This window comes from Anopheles bellator, chromosome 2, assembly GCF_943735745.2.
Source record: "Anopheles bellator chromosome 2, idAnoBellAS_SP24_06.2, whole genome shotgun sequence".
NCBI classification, from domain to species: domain Eukaryota; kingdom Metazoa; phylum Arthropoda; class Insecta; order Diptera; family Culicidae; genus Anopheles; species Anopheles bellator.
This window is the reverse complement of record NC_071286.1, coordinates 35,486,706-35,503,025: the sequence shown is the minus strand read 5'-3', so window position 1 is coordinate 35,503,025 and position 16,320 is coordinate 35,486,706. Positions and strand designations below refer to the sequence as shown.

The following is a 16,320-nucleotide window of genomic DNA, read 5'->3' as shown; positions in this document are numbered from 1 at the left end:
GGGTTAGAAACTTTACGCGACTCACCCGTCACATCACTAACTTGTTCTGGGTCTCATCGATCCGGGTCCCGTTGCATCGATTTATCCAGCTCTTGGTAGCGCTTACATGGCCCGCGATGGGTTCAATTATTCTTCGCGGTTGATGGGTCCTCTCTCATATGGAGTTCCAGTCGGCAAAGGCACATTGAGTGTGTAGATCAACCGTTCCACTCACGTTTCGCTTTTTTTAGATTGGGCAGTTTTTATACGAAACTCAAATGAAAATATTAATCATCTTAACAGGGAAAGGACAGCCTTATTCGCATGCAATAGTATCAATTTGAAAATGTGCGAGCGACAGCAATAGAAACCCACATCAGAAGCTGCAGACGAGGACTCTCGACGAGAGCCGACCGGTCCGTGAGCAGCAATTGACCTTCAGCACGTCGGAGTCAGGCCACGATCAATTGGAGTGAATGGGATTGCTTGGTCAACAAGTGGCGCAGATTCATCCGACTATGGATCCATCCGCACACATTAGAGCCAGTCGAGGGTTTTCGCGGGTCGGCGATCGATCCAACCGGTAATTGAGAGTACCGGCCGCGCGAACGGAAGGGACAACCGATAATTGAACGATGGCTGGCGTGGAAGTCGAAGATGTGACACGAGTCGTGAAATGAAACTGTGTGTATGGACAAACAAACAAAAAGTCCGGAAGCCCGGAATCGACGACGGAGCGCATACTACGCGGAATACCGGCAGCACAGAGGCTCTCGTGGAGGTTAACGTCGGACATTGTTGCTGCTTGGGTGAGTTGAGAACCATTTGAGAATGGAGCCAGGAAAAAGCGTCGACAAGGTACATCCAGAAGCTAACTCACTGTTAAAAATATTTGATTCGACGAGAACAATAAAAATGGTATTTTATTTTCCCGAGTCATACCAGCGATTCAGTTTTCCTCATGAATCCCTAGGAATTGCAACGTTTTCCACGATAAAGGAGAGTGTGCATTTTTTAATAAAAAAATATAAAATTTCAATAGGCACTTTAAATTAAAGAACCATAAAATTTAGTAAACGTTACATGTTAAACATCACTGAGCTGCGACATTTTGCCACTGTCAAGCGGCACCGATCGCGCGACTTCTGAGGATGAAGTTTACATCATTTTCTTTTTTTATTTTGCTTTGGCTGCACTCGGCGTTGATGCCATTTTAATACACCACCCCTCGACAGGAGTTAACAATTCGGTTTTTGTGTAAAAAAAGCCCACAACACGTGCACCCGCAACAAGATAAAAACGCTGTCGAATGAACTGTCCCTGCCATGGGTGGGAAAGTATTAACTGGACTGGTGAGTGCCATTTCGTATGCAGCTGCCGGGTGCAATTTATCACTATTACCGGACTATTACACTGTGTGGGCAGCCCCAGGCCAGTAACAGTTTCTTGATTGTGAATTCTGTGCACGAGTTGGGATTGAGAAAAAAAAACGGAAACGTTACACTGAGCCACGTATTGATAAGTACTCCGTGTTCTAGTGCCACCCGGATGACTGGCCTGCCTGGCAGTTCTGCAACATCGTCGACATTGAGCGATGCTGGATATTACCGAGTGTTTGTTATTCGATTGCACAATGTACCATTCTAGTTATCCTACTTGTCGGCGCCAGCGAATGACGCTGGTCAGAAAGTTATATCGCGTGTTCAGAACTACCCGCTACGGCGATGATTGAAGCCTGTGGCCATTTGCTCTTCCCTTTTCGTTATAGAAATATTTCTTCCTCTTCAATACTTTACAATACAGCATCGAAGCGATCTCAATACGTAATGAGAACATTCTGCGTAGAAATAGTAAACTAGCTAAATAATCCCCATAAAATTATTTCTTCATAAAGCAAGGAATCTTTTCGAGATCACATTTCATTTACCTCGGCGCTTTGTTATGAAACATACCACAAGCACCGGTGTAATGCGCTTCAATAACACAAAATATTTCAAGCACAGCAACGTTGAATACCAAAGTACTTGCCGAGCAGCGGAATACCGACGACAGCAGCTATGCTATGTTGCTGCTTCGAGCTGCTATTCCCACAAACAAAACTGCCACCAGCATCGCACAAGGGGGTTCCTCGGCTGCTGCTTCACAGACGCGAAGGAACTTTGCATTCCCGGGAAGAAAAGAGATCAAAAGTCGCAAACTCGCCGGCAAAGTGGCGGCTCAGTTTACGCGACCGATACAGCGTTGACTTCTACATCGTTGATACATCGTTAAGACCAGGCGAGAGGCTGTTTGGTTAATATCATAAGGATTATGAAAGCCGGTACAGATCGTGCACAGCAACCAAAAGGGTGACGCTTAAAGTTAACACGTCAATGAGTTTCTATCGATGTTTTAGAGTGCCTCCATGGGTTTTCTCAAACACTGCAAAATTGGATAAGACCCTGTCGGATGACTAACCGATTTTGTTTCCCCTATCGCTTTCTGATTGATACCTTGAATTTTAAACTTACAACGAACAGCACGAACTAAACATGAAACGAACCCCCATTGATGCCACTAAATGCACCAACCCAGCGCCGCTGCGGTGGGCAAACATAGTAAGGATCTAAAATTAAGTTATTCCATCACAAAATCAATGGGTTCGAGCAGCGAACGCGAACGGCCATCATCGTGCCCAACCCTTCGAAAATCAGACCGGTGACGAACTTACCTGAATCTATAGTTGCCATCGATGGCGGCATCGATCGCTGGAAGGAAACCGATTGCCGATTAGCGCTCCATTCGTTCCGCGTAAAGGTGCGTCCTTCGCCTCGGCTCGGAGGCGGTTCAGACCCTTAGAAAATCTTGCGAATCATACGGCCAAGCCTATATTGACACACGGAGCCAACAGACACTGCTCCCTTTGTAAACACCGCACGAGCCGGCACAATGCGGCTGCACTCTGAACTTGTTGGCGGCAAGTAAGGAGGTTGACCGGGTTTCTTGCTGACGCGATATTTGCACTTCCTTCTACAGCTTCCCTTCACTTTCTTCTCCGATTTGCTTCCGAACGGCCCTTTCTATCACAAGCTAGCCACGAGCCCCAAGAACAAACCCCCACGATGACCTATCGATTCACTTGTCTACTTTTTCGGCCATTATTCTGACGGCAAACATAAATCGTGCCCGATGCAGTGCGTCGTCATGCGGCTCGACTGACGGCCACATGCAATCCTCGATTGACAACGGCGCCGTCCCCTTTGCGGGCTCTGAAATGGAAAAATAATGGCTAAATATTTATCTCGACCGTGGTGCAATTAGGCACATCCACGCAACGGATAGCTTCCCGGTGGACGTCGTATAAACGCGTTTCACATTAACTTTGATGTGGGCCATAAATGGGAGCCGAAATTGAAATTCGGACCATGAGGCACAGACCGGCAAATTCGAACGGAAGATACGGTGGGTCTATAAATATCGGGCAAACTATGCTTTCGACGTGAATCCTCGCCGTGGCTCATCGTGACCTAGAATCCGGCTGTTCCGCTCCGATGCGCCAGAACAGATGGCCACAAGGACAGTGAACATTTTTTATGCCCTCCAGTGTACGGGGCTAAATGTTTACGCAAAGCTCTGCCGCCCGATCGATCCCGAACACCGGGAACCGGGTGCGGGTATTTATTATTTAGCGCCAATCAATAATGACCTCCATGATGATAGTTCCGGAAGCAAGTTCAGCTTTCCCCGTCGGGCATCGCCGTCAAGAAAGGGCTCCTTATTTGCTTCCTTATTGCTGCTCCTGTCAATATTCAAATGATTGTGCAAGGTACGATTTCCGTACGATTGTGGGTGAAAAACTTGTGTGTCCGTTGCAATTAAACTGATTAGCTGAGGTGGAAGCAATAGGCATGGAACACATCACCGCATTTTATTTCACCGTTTGCAAAAATCCCGCTTCATTTATTGGCCGTCATTTGGCACAAAATGGAGATCATCATGCGCTACTTTGCCGCATGGCAAACCCGTGGTGGGACCATGTCCAGTTGTTGGAACCGAATGTGCATACTTCATTAGTACACGCATTCCACTGATTAGCTTCCCACAAAGGGGGGGCGGGAACTGTTTGGCCGGCCCGAAACCAATAGGCCGCCCAAGCAAAGCGTACCTATTTACTAACACCGGCTGGTCCGGCGGCCAGCGGTCCACCGAAAATGGTTGTGGCCGTTTCATAGGCGGTTGGGTGGTTTTTGCAAAGAAACCGAGGGTGAGCCGTGGGTCCGGTGACGCCTCTGGTGTGCCGGGGACGGCGCGACGCCTGCACTAATGCTTCATTAGCTCGTTCGGTGCGAAACAACATTCGAAGAAACATTTATGGCCGGCGTGTCGGGCGTCGGTGAGTAATGGCAAATGCCAGGGCGATGATTTACACCATGCACATTCTAATTATCCGTGGACGCTGCGCTCCGAGCCGTTGCTGGTGCTGGTGCCGGGGCAGGTCGGTGGACAGGGAAAACGACCCCCTTCGCCAGCATCGGTTTCTTCGCCATCGTCGGATCGGCACACGTAATTACAGGATACGTGCGGCCGGGCCCGATATGTGGGATGATGACGAGAGATTAATCTCGGGCGGCCTTGCCGCGTGAATGGGTCCGGGTGCGACATGCTGACATCTTCACGTCAGCGCGCTCATCCGACAACATCGCACGTGTGCATCGCGCGGACCTCACAATCTAATGCACCTCTTGCATCTTGCAAAGGAACCCTTCTCGCCGGGACGGTGCCCGTAATGCCTGGGGGTCTCCGGTGTAATTGAGTTTTGCTTTCAAATCCGAAAGCATTAAAAAAAACATCGGAATTATGTAAATTAATGTGGCCGAGATGTGCGGGGGGGATAATTAAAAGTGTGCCAAGGAACGGCAAGGCCAGAGACTATGCTCGAGGATGCGATGAGCGTGGCGAATGAGTTATGCTTCTTTTTCTCGCCCTTTTTTGATCTATGTTACTGACGAATGTTGTTTTCATAGGCATTACTCTTCCACAAATAACCAAATCTAACACGATTGGCCATCCACTTTCCACTTCAACCGATTGATTTTTTTGCAAAGTTTTATCCTAATTTCAACACACAAAGACAGAGCCTCGTTAGTTGTTAGATGCCAGCACTTCACTTTGTTTCGTTCGAATAAAATAAGGATTTTGATTTTGTAGGGTTCTCCATTCCGTCAGAAGAATGGAGTGTGTCAGGATATGTTAAACCACTATACTCACCACTCACCAACTTGTGATTTGAATGGTTAAAATAAATAAACTACGCCTTTGGTTGGCCTTTTATCACTATATTCATCCTGTAGCATATTTCTATGCGACTACTTTGTTACAACATTGTTAATACAAAAAAACTGTCAAAAAGCAGCCGAAGTACATACACATTCTAAGCACAAATGCACAGTGTACTGTGTACCAGAACTGAATATTAATTGATTAATGTTTTCCAGTTGCTCCCTTCGAATTAGTGTACTTTTCAGTTTACAAACGGGCGCCATTGCCAAATAGTAATCACGAATTGACGTCAAACGGGGAATTCGTGATGTGTTCCTTTTTTCCATTAATTCCCGAACTTACGGGCAGACCACATTTTTATGCGTTCAGAACCGAGAACCGCACCGAAAAAATAAAACACCAAAGTTTTGGCCACACAAACCGGGAACCAGTTGCAGGCGTAAGCCACCGGTGCCGAACTACTAGGACCAGCCCCGATTCCTGCCGGCGGTTGATCGATCAAAAACCATGACAATGCAAAGCAACCCGCCAAACATTAGCGCAACCCTGAGCCTTTTCCATTTTTATTTTTGTTCACCTTCAGCACGTTATTTTTAGCTTCTGTTTTGGTGCCTTTTTTCTGCAACTGATGCACGAAAAGCCACCAAACATAGCGAAAACACTTACCTCGGCTCGCACGGAACTCGGTGGGAAAACAATTTTGGAATTAAAAGGGCTTCGCTCATTGAACGGCGATAACCGATACGAGTCTGCCGAGAGCTAATGAGCGTAAGGAGCTTGTTCTCGGCCTCCTTTGCTCAACTACCAAATGGAGTGTGTACATTGCAACATTTTATGCTTTCTTCCTGGTCAACTAATTACTAAATGAAGCAGGAGCGTTGGTTTTGGTTCCTCCGCGGGTTCCATCGCTTCCGGTGAGGTTCGCGGACTGCAAACGATATGGTCTTCCAAGAAGGTTTCAAAAATCTCAAAATGAACGACCTGTTGTTGGAAGGTTTTGCTTAACCTGCAGTATGATGAGCGCGGCAAGTAATTTCGGAGCTTTTAAAACAAAAACTCAAAAACGAAAGCCTCAAATAGGAAACTCTGAACCCGTGCTGCTTCTAGCTTGCCGTTTATGCTGCCCTTTCGCTATTGTTCTATTCGTGTCAACGCTGGCAATATGTTGCTTTATTTATGGATACTCTACTGGTAGAGTTATTTTTTTTACACTATATTTTCTATCAGCCGATGTCCTGACGAGAAGCTTGAGCCGTTCCGAAGGGCTCCGCCTGGAAGAGACAAACTTAGATAAAGGCCCGTTGGCTAGGAAGGTTGCTTGTGGCCCGCGGGGCATGAAAATAGCAGCTTTCATCTACGATATCACTCTCCTGCAGAGCATATTGTAGCCTCATTCGAGCCCTGTGACCAAACAGCTGCAGCATGAGCGTTCGCATGCCCGCCCTGCACACTGAAGTGGTTGAAGAGGCCATCCATCGGACACCGTGCAGTGGCGCACAGTGAGCTTCAAAATGTGTACCGAACGATTGGATTTATGTTCCATTTACACAAAACAAAATTCTAAACTTCCCAACGTTTCGACTACTTGGCTATCCATTCTCCCTGGTTATCCGGGTCCTCAGCTTTGGGTATCAAATGTCCCTGCTTAAATTAAGGATTGATCGGAAATAGGGGCAAATGTGAACGTAAAACGAATACACCACGGCGAAAAGAAAGTCACAAACCGCGGCGTATAATAATTCAAATACATAGCCATGCTGGCAAATGGGCCCGTTTCAGTTCGCGCGCCCTTATGGGCCGCATTTAAATTTCACAGCCCTGTCGGGGGTGGTGCACATCACGAAAACGGGTTCGGTGCGGCTGCCCTTAACACTCACCTTCACCCGCAGTTCCCCGAAAGCGGGCGGCATCGATCGCCGTTGTTTTTATGCACTTTTAACAGTGCACAATCATCGCGGTAAAGGGGTATGCGTTTGCGTCTGCTTCGGTTCTGCTGCAATTTGGGGCTGTTTGGGGCCCTTAAATTGGGTCACAAATCAATCGATTATTGTTTTCTCAAGCAGACGCCAGCCAGCCAGCCTGCCAACGGGCCACACGGGGTAGAAGAGAATACTGGAGCTTACTCTAATTGCAATCCACCAAGCTGAGTTCTTACAGGCAAACCCTGAGCAACAATGGCTTCATGCACTTCTCGGTTGCCGCTGCACATCGACCGAGCCCCAGAATGGAAGCGAAATGGAGCGTTGAAATCGCGGCAGGATGCTGCCGGTCATCCGGCCGATCGATAGCGGCGCTTCCCAAGGAGCAGTGGCGAATTTTGAGTCCAAACTGGTGGTCAAAGAATTTACTCGTTGGTTGACAAGATTTTTCACCAGAAGTTTACTCGTCGCCGCACGGATCCCCGCGGGGTCTTTGAATGTTTCCTGGCAAACTTTCAATTCACCACCCCGCGAAGATTCCGACGAGAACTTCCGAAAACTCTGAAACCCATCTGCTTCTGCTCTGGCTGCTTGGCTCGTGTTTCGCGTAAACAGCTCGTTACCGAAACGCGACCCCCACCGAGTTTTGAGGTGGCATTGGGTAGCTCACGAAAGAATCAGGAAGTACCGAAACAATGCTCCGGCCACGGCGATGACACGCTCGAGAGACGCCGCACGCCGCGTTTGCCAATGCCACACGCCACACGAAATCATATGGTTAGAGTGATGGGGTATTTTTGTTGCTGCTGCGAGCTTAAGATCCGTCTGAGCTGTATCCGCTGCTTCCCCAAACCTGTCGCCGTCGTAAAGGCCGCCCCCTTGTGGGCTCATCTTGCAGCCACACAACTAGTTTCGATCGAACACCACCAGAGCCGGACTTTGCTTCGCTTGGGCTTCTGTCTTCCGTTTCGCTTGAATGCTGTTTCGCAGCGCGCGGAGTTGCTTTGTGCGATCGCCGCGATTACCGTGTGAGCTACGATCGCAATCACAACAAGCCCGAGCCTAGTCACCGGAACGTCCTAACCCAGCGTCTCCACAAGGCGCCACGACAAAAGAAACCAGCTCGTACACAATAACAGGGGGCCCGAGAGCCTGACACAAGATCAAGAACGTATCATACCTGCCGCGTGAAGCACTGGAAGCCGCGAGCCGCAGCCGGTTTTGCGCGTCTTCCCCGAGCGCGCCTACATGTTACTCACGCGGCCAGCAAGCTTGCGCCTTCTGGGACGCGACCACACACGAAACCCTTCGAGCACGCACGCACGCACCGCGATCGCGGTCTCGACAGTTCGCGTTCTCCGCAAAAACTTGGCTTTGTTGGGAATATTTATGGTGCGGTTTGTTGTGTGCTTGCCTAGTCCACTTGCCGCGCGCGTTTGCGTCGATTACGCCACGCGCCGTACGGCCTGGTGTGTGACCCAACCGCGGCTGTATTCGAAACTCGACTGATCGTGCCTTTATGATTTCATCGAGTTTAATCGAACCCGTCTCCTCTGAGCGGGCCGACCGGCCCCTATACACAAGCGTTCGATTCGCATTCGAAGCTGGTTTGGAGAGCGAATGCGTGTTTTGGTACCGACGGTGCCCCAAGAGAGAGAGGGAGAGAGAGCGCGAACGAGCGAGAGAGCAGGAGCGAGAGAAAACCCTTCTCGGCTATGCTACGCCATCCGATCCGCGGTCTGCCGAAAGCTTCCGACGCTCTCGGAGCCGGAGCGTCTTCGTGGCCAGGTATCGCGACTTCTGTGAGTGTGTGTGTAAGGGGAAGGCGCCCAATCTTCCGCCGGTGGGTGGACAATGTTTTGAAACGCGCGCCGTCCCGAGACGTTCAACACCCGCTACAGGGAAAGTGGGGTTTCCTCGCTATTAGTCACGGCAAGAATCGCTTTCTTTCCCTCACCAGCTTGTGCCCTTACAGATTTCCCGTTCGTCTACGGGTTCAGTGGAAAAGAGAACAGATTTACTTTGGAGAAACACTTTGTTGAATCATAATTTACTTATCCGTTGGTAGCCGTTACTACAACCGCCGCGCCGTCTTGGCCTGTAATTCCGCCATCTCAAGTGGGCCTATGTACCTCTGGACGACCTAAGAGGACTTTATGGGCTGGTTCGTTGTACACCATTCTCATGCCATGATCGGCCCACCGAGTACTGGGATTATGAAGGCTCTGTAAACCCGCGCTTCGACCGTCGCAACACGAGATCTTAGTTTCCTCAGACTGTAGAATGGCACGAATCGTAGGTCCGGATATCGGAAAGACTTATGCTGCTTTCTTGAACGGGCGGATTTGATAGCGAAGCGCCAACACTCTGTCACACCGGAGGGCCATCGTGTCGACAATACTTAATATTTGATTTTAGGCGAAGTTTAATGACATCTGCGACAATTTTCCGGTCCGTTAAAACCGCCGGTACTACGCAGTACACAGCTTCGGCTACGCAATGACCTATCGGAACGCTGAACCGCGAGCACGTGCGTTCGCGAGGTTTTTGTTTTCCTTGCAGCTCACCTATACTATGATGAATGAACTCAATGTGTTTGTATTGATAACTTGGCGCTTTCATGGATACGAGAAACAGCCGGGAAAAGCTTGGGAAATCGTCTAGTTTTACTACCAATAACAACGTGATTGTTTACATGTTTTCATATTCAAAATGCAAAATTAAGGCTGAGAAACGCACGGTAAATACAAGGCGGGAAACGGTAAATACTAAATTGAAATGGTCATTAGCATGAATTTAAGTGTTGAAGCAACCAAAGATATTGCAAAAACAACCGACCAAAGTGAGGCAAATAATCAATAATCAAATTTAATTCATCATATCTCGTTGATGCAAGAAATGAACAGTAAACGAGTTAGTAAACGTTTCACAATTCACGCCTAAAATATGCGACAAAACCTAAAATCAAAGGTAAAGCACCCTTTAATCCGCCCTTAATCAAGTCCAACGTAAAACGAAAATAATTTCCGTTTCTCTAGTGCCCAAGAAAGTACCAACCCCAACCCCAGCTAATTTCTTTCAAACAATTTAACGAAGATCCATTTTGTGTATAGTTAACCTCAGCCAGCTATAGCCCGTCTTTATTTGTATTGTGTTTCAATGTTCTCACTTGTCCGCCTTGTGCATCTCAATTGGTTGATCTTTCGGTGTTCTTCCCGGATTACGGTTCCTTCGACCACAACTGTGCGAAGGTAGGATAAGAAATGGAAAGTAGCTTCTGCCGAGACAATATCGCGCTAAAAACAAGGTATTGTGGAGCTAAAAGGAATATTGTTCATTACGCACGCATGCACCAGACAAAGTCTGGCACATGCATCAGACAAAATCTGTGACTCCTTCCTGATCTCTAACTAGTGTGGTACATTTCAAGCGACCTTAACTGCCATCAGGAACGTGCCGCAATGCATCTCTCTTTCCCTTGCCCTAAACCTATCTACGCTGTCTTTTACTATGCCAACGCATAGTTTAAACGGTATTTAGTCGCCTCAAACATTAATTACTGGTGACAATGTCACGCGATCCTCGGCCCTCAGCACTGCTGCACACATTATGCTATATTCAATCTCAATCTTTTCAGAAACAAGTTTTGCCCATACGTTCTCATTGTCCCGTACCCATTCTTGATGCAACAGGAATCATACGCACACAGACGATTATCATTTTTCACGGTTGGCCACGTGTCGTTGCTTATCAGTCGTGTTTTCTTGTGTTAGAAAATTGTTCAAATTTTCTAACCTCCCTTTCGTTAACTTTCTTTCGTTCGTACATATCTTCCACGAAGCATACACTTGTTTCAACAGGCACCGATTGATTTTCGCAACCAGTTACCTATTCACTGATTTTATCGCTTTTCATTTTTACTGCGTTGCCTTACCGTGAATGTGAAGATCAGCTCCGGTTTAAGATCGTTGATAGATCCTTGTGTTCTAATATTTTACTGACATTTCTTTGCCTAATAATTACCATTGGTTATATTATACGCATAATATAGTAAATCAAGGATAAAAGAAGCTTTACTAATCTTTTGCTATTTACACAATTGAGCGACTAAAGTTGGCTCATCATGGATACGATGGTGTACGATATTGTATCTTGTTTTGAGCACTGCAGCAACAGTATCCAATCATCAGCAGTTACAGTTCGAAGGAAATCATACAAAAGGGTTGACATAAATTACACTATTAGTCGTAGATGAATCCAATCTATGGATTGAGAGTCACGCAGTACTATGAGATCACTGTGTGATCTGTACTCGATTGCAGTGGCAAAACAGGAGATGCAAATAGAAAAGCGGAGCGTCTTGCACTCGACTAGTTTGCCCCGTTGGTAATGGTAGCATATACCAGGGTTTTGGTCAGCGTTATTGGGTCATTTTCTTCATCGAATCGCCGATACTTGTTTTTTATGTTTTAGTTTTTATTAATGCTTGTTTCGCGTAGCTTCGCCATGCACGATATTTGAGTAAATGTAAAAATTTAGGTTCCTGAGTTTTTCAAACATACTCATCTTCCTCATGCTAATTCATGATCGTAATGATTGCGTAAACGGAAACAATCCTCTCGCACGGCATCGACTTCTTTCTGTCGTATCGATCCCTGTGTAAAGCGTACATCCCGCTGCAGGCTTCCGTTGACCTACGATAGCGCTGTTTTCGGATGTTTCTTTATCTTTGATAGCCCATGTTGGCGCTACAAATTTACTACGACCTTTTTACATTCTTGATTGAATGCAGTTGAACGCTCGCAGCTTTTATAAAATCAAATCTCGTTCTGGGCTAAAAGACGGTCAGTTTCAGTTGCTACTAGTGATAGGCGTGCTCGTTTACCTAAATTACGGGTTTGTTTTTTTGTTTGAAACATGTGGTTCTGAAGATTTTTGACGGTAGATAAATTGGATGGCCCGGGGTTCGACATAAACAGTGCAACCAAGTAACAGGGGACATTTACGTAAGCAAAATCACGATGCAAGGAAACGAAAAACAAAAGGTTGCGTTGCCCTGCCGTTTGGTCACTTCCTATTTGGCGCCTGAGCTAAATCGACCATCGTAATTATGCTATCTTTCAAGGTAGCATTCAGTCGGTTCTTATTATTTTCCAGTCAACAAAGACTGAAAAATGGACTTTGTATTCAAAACGAGCACATGGAATCCTCGCCTCGACAGCAGAAGCAATTGCTCGTTTCATTTTGGCGAAAACGAACCATGTCTGGTAGCCTCCCACCGCAGGATACCGCTTATTATCGTTTAGCCGACGGTTCTTAGTTTTCTAAGTAAATCGATTCGTTAAAGGTTCTACTTTACGATCACAGACCCACAATAATCCAAATTTAGCAGTAGTAGCGGTCGGTGGCATAGCTATTGCACTCTGAAGCGCCATCATTCGTTTATCTGTTCAGCCATCTTCCATCAATACCACCGCGGTTTCCGTGGCTTTGTTCTCAGTGCCATTCCATTTCTAACTAATAACCGTGTCCCCAACCAATCTTCGCACTCAACCACAGATAGCTAAGAGCGACCGGTGTCGTTGCTGTAGCAGTTCTAGTAATAGTCGTAATATATAAGAAGGATAGATACAGTGGTGGTAGACGAGATAACGGCTCTTTAGATGCACTTCCATGATTTTCTTTCGTTCATTTAAGGTAAGTGTAATCGTACAATAATTAATCAATAAATATAAGACAATTTTAAAAAAGCATTATAAATCCTACTAACAATCTTCCTGACTCTTTCGAACACATCGCGCTACCTTTCGTTTAAATTCGGGATACGCCTCTCGCCATTCCTTCGCCGCGTCTACGTTGGCCGGTGATTCATCGTTCGGATCGGCCAACATCGATATGACCGATATCAGGATTGTTTCGACGGTGTGCACGGGCAGCCAGCGTTCCGACGCTTTCTCGTAGCCCCACTTGTCGTCACCCGGCTCGTGTAGGATGCTTATGCAGACATCACCATTGCGGTCGATGTTTGGGTGCCAGATTTCTGTGACAAACTTCATACGCGGTGGCCTTAGCGGGTACTCTTTGGGAAAGTGCAAATGTGCCTTGAAAAATCCACCCTCACTGGAAGAAATTCAAACAGATTTATTGATTAAAGCACTACAATTCAATACATTTGTTCAAAATAAGCTACTTTCAACAACTAAAAAGCTTTCAAAGATAAGGTTCATCATATATTGATTATTTGCTCTTTGCATGGTTTGACTGTTGTCGGTTGTATAAATCGATCGAACATGAATCCAACCGATAGTTATATACAATGAACATTACTTTACCTTTACTAAAGAACACTTGCACTATGTGAGTAAATTGCAAATGCTTTCTCGTTAAGGCAATACGCTTCATTAAAATTCAATTCAAAGATCCAATGCAGGATTTTCAAATTATGTGTTCTACATAGAATCGTTGCAGAACTATACTTTGATATTTTCTTTTCATTTGAAAGGTTTACCTAAGAGCAAAATGCACTCAAATGCCGCTGACGAGCGCCATCCGGCATTTCAACTCTGTGTTCGAGTTCTTCGACTTTGACGTTAATTTATCTGTATTTCGTGATCGCATTCGTTTTGTTCGTCTTCATTAACTAATGCGTTTTCCAATGTGTTCAACTATGGTGCTCAGTTAGGCTTTATTGCCCGTTGAGCCATAACTTAAATAAATAAATAAATAAATAAATAAATAAATTGATCAGTTCAAATTTTTTTGGAATAATTTTTTTCAGATTTTTTGGAATAATACGGAATAATGACGTAAGCTACTACAACTATTTATCCTACCAATTAATTACCGTAGCATGGATCACGCATGTTTGAAACTTGCAATAAATACTTACTACAGAGTATCTGGAGGTCCGATAATTAACACTTCCCATCGAAAGATATCATTATCATCGATTAAACCGGCCGAAAATCCTTCAACAGGATTTTTGCTCAGTTCTAAAATGAGAACGGAAATGAAGAATACAAAGATAAGAAATTTTGTCAGACTATACCCTTATGCTAATTATAAGATTTTAATAATTATAATTATAAGAGTCCTTCGTATATACTCCAGCAGCCCATCCGAAGCACACAAGAGGTCATTGATCAGATAATTTACTGCAAAAAAAAAACGTTTAGAGCAACGCTTCGCTTCTGTGTGCGTGTGACATCCCTTTGCCGGCTCTTCACAGTTCTTTCAGAGTGGTTGGCAACGTACGAAAATTTGCAAAAATATTTTTAAGTTTGCGTGTTAATTCTCTTACAAATTCCCGATGACAAAGATCTGTCGTGCGCTAGTCTCTTCAGTACCTTTCCCTATGGCTTTGCATATATTCAAGAGGGCAATAACACGCCTGTCGTCGGGTCGGCCACACATCTGCCGCAGCGCACAACAAAGAACTGTCTGTCAGCCGATCAAACAAAAGTGACAAAACCAAAAAACTATAAAACCGATCCCTATCATGCTGGAAAGGAAATCATCCGGGAAAAAGCGACAAAGCTGCGTTCTTGCTCGCCGACATCAAGTGGCCTCTGAACAGACCGCAACCACAACCCTTTCGTCACTGCCTGCTTATGCCTGCGACACAACGAAGCACACAGACACACACAACACCAAGGGCATATAGAAGAAGCCCCACCGAAACGGTATTGAGAACACCGGACAAATCGGATGCATGACAACTGGTTCCTTATTGATTATTTTCATCCTTACGACATGCCTCCCGGCCATCCGGTGGATGACACTGTGGAGTGACTAATGCGAAGTTTCTCCACGCGCTAGGCTATCGGGTTTTTCCTTGCACGTCCCGCGGCACCCCAGAGAGCTTCCTACCTGCCAGTTGTTTCTTGAGCAGCAGCGAAGACTGAGGTTCTGACATTGGACGTCCGGAGTTGGTAGATAACCGCACACTGTCTGAATTCAAGCGAGTGTTGCGGATGAGATCGAGACGAATTTTCCACTGCTGAGCGCACTGTGCTTTTCCGAGCGATGATGATGCTCTATTTCCTCCGCTTCGGCTACGACTTTTTTGTGCTGTAAAAAAGCCTACTTAGCTGCCTCTTTGTCTTTGACGAGCAGCTCTCTTTCGCACACCTAGCAGCCGGGTGGGTTTTCTCACCAACTTCACCACACACACCACGTACGGTCGTATCCCTCTAGCGATGCTTCGGCTTAAAGTGCCCTTTTAAGGGTAAATTGGCGTCCCGTCGAATTCTTTAAGCTGGCAAAGTTTATTGCGGTGCAGGATGACTGCTGCTGATGTTGTGTAAACTACCGTTCTACCGTTTCACCGTGTCGTGAAGCAAGTAGAATAAATTTTAGCATACGAACAACCCAACTACTACCAACGACCCGTTTCGCATGCCAAGGGCACACACATCAAGCACGACCAATCCCGAGAGCACGATGAGATCACAGCTCGTTGCTGCTGCAGGACAGATTGCAAAATGTGCACGAATTTCGTCCGCGACCAACGCGAGCAAACAACAATCCGATCGACGGAACGGCAGACCGGCCCGACCGGGATTAGTGGCACACCGTGACCGTGTCGTCGGCGAGGAATCGAATCGAAAATTATTCAATGGACGATTAAACGAACAGACGACGAACCATCGGACGGACAGATGGACGATCGAACGCACAGTCACGGGCTGTCGGGGCGAGCGAGAATAAACGTTAAAATCGCAATTAAATAGACGGGCTTGATGATCTCGACCGTACGGTCGAACGAGCCAGCAAACAGACTATACTTTGCTAGGAGCTGTCGGACTCGAACTGTTTCACGCGGTGCAATTGGTAGCACTGGTCGAACGCTTCCGGTGAATTCGCCGAACGATGACCGGCAATTTGACAGAGCACCAACTGTCAAACCGGTCGCGCGAACTCACCACTGGCTCAGCTGAGCGCTCCGAAGGATTGAGCCGGAGGGATATTCACAAGATTCGAAAACTACGATGGCATGATTAAGGATTGCAAAAACAGCTACCATTCACTGCGTTTTCGGTAGGTTTGCTAATTTTGTTAATTTTTCAAATTTCGGCAGGAAAATCCATTTTCACCACTCTCCACTATTGGTCCATGCAAAAGATTTCATTGCAAAGTGTAGAGAACATTTGACAGCTTTCCG

The 16,320-nt window shown here is 46.3% G+C and overlaps 2 protein-coding genes across 3 annotated transcripts in view; both read right to left on the bottom strand.

Annotated features, from left to right (window-relative positions):
- LOC131208561 (calcium/calmodulin-dependent protein kinase kinase 1) overlaps positions 1-8,642 on the bottom strand; it is an 82,984-nt gene extending 74,342 nt beyond the window's left edge. The window contains exons 1-2 of the mRNA XM_058201353.1: positions 8,338-8,642; positions 2,690-3,227 (exon numbers count right to left, since the gene is read on the bottom strand). Of these exons, the coding sequence (XP_058057336.1) occupies positions 2,690-2,720 (31 nt within the window). The 5' untranslated portion in view covers positions 2,721-3,227; positions 8,338-8,642. The remainder of the gene's footprint in view (positions 1-2,689; positions 3,228-8,337) is intronic.
- A 1,637-nt stretch (positions 8,643-10,279) lies between these two features.
- Positions 10,280-15,953, bottom strand: LOC131211258 (ubiquitin-conjugating enzyme E2 G1). 2 transcript variants are annotated; one of them, XM_058204663.1, is made up of 3 exons: positions 15,027-15,953; positions 14,047-14,149; positions 10,280-13,277 (listed from the first exon to the last, which is right to left on the bottom strand). In XM_058204663.1, the coding sequence occupies exons 1-3, from the start codon at positions 15,070-15,072 to the stop codon at positions 12,923-12,925; spliced, it is 504 nt and encodes a 167-aa protein (XP_058060646.1). In that variant the 5' UTR covers positions 15,073-15,953; the 3' UTR covers positions 10,280-12,922. The 2 variants fall into 2 exon arrangements, with proteins under 2 accessions (XP_058060646.1, XP_058060647.1); XM_058204664.1 differs by having other exon boundaries at positions 14,050-14,149.
- Positions 15,954-16,320: the final 367 nt, after the last annotated feature.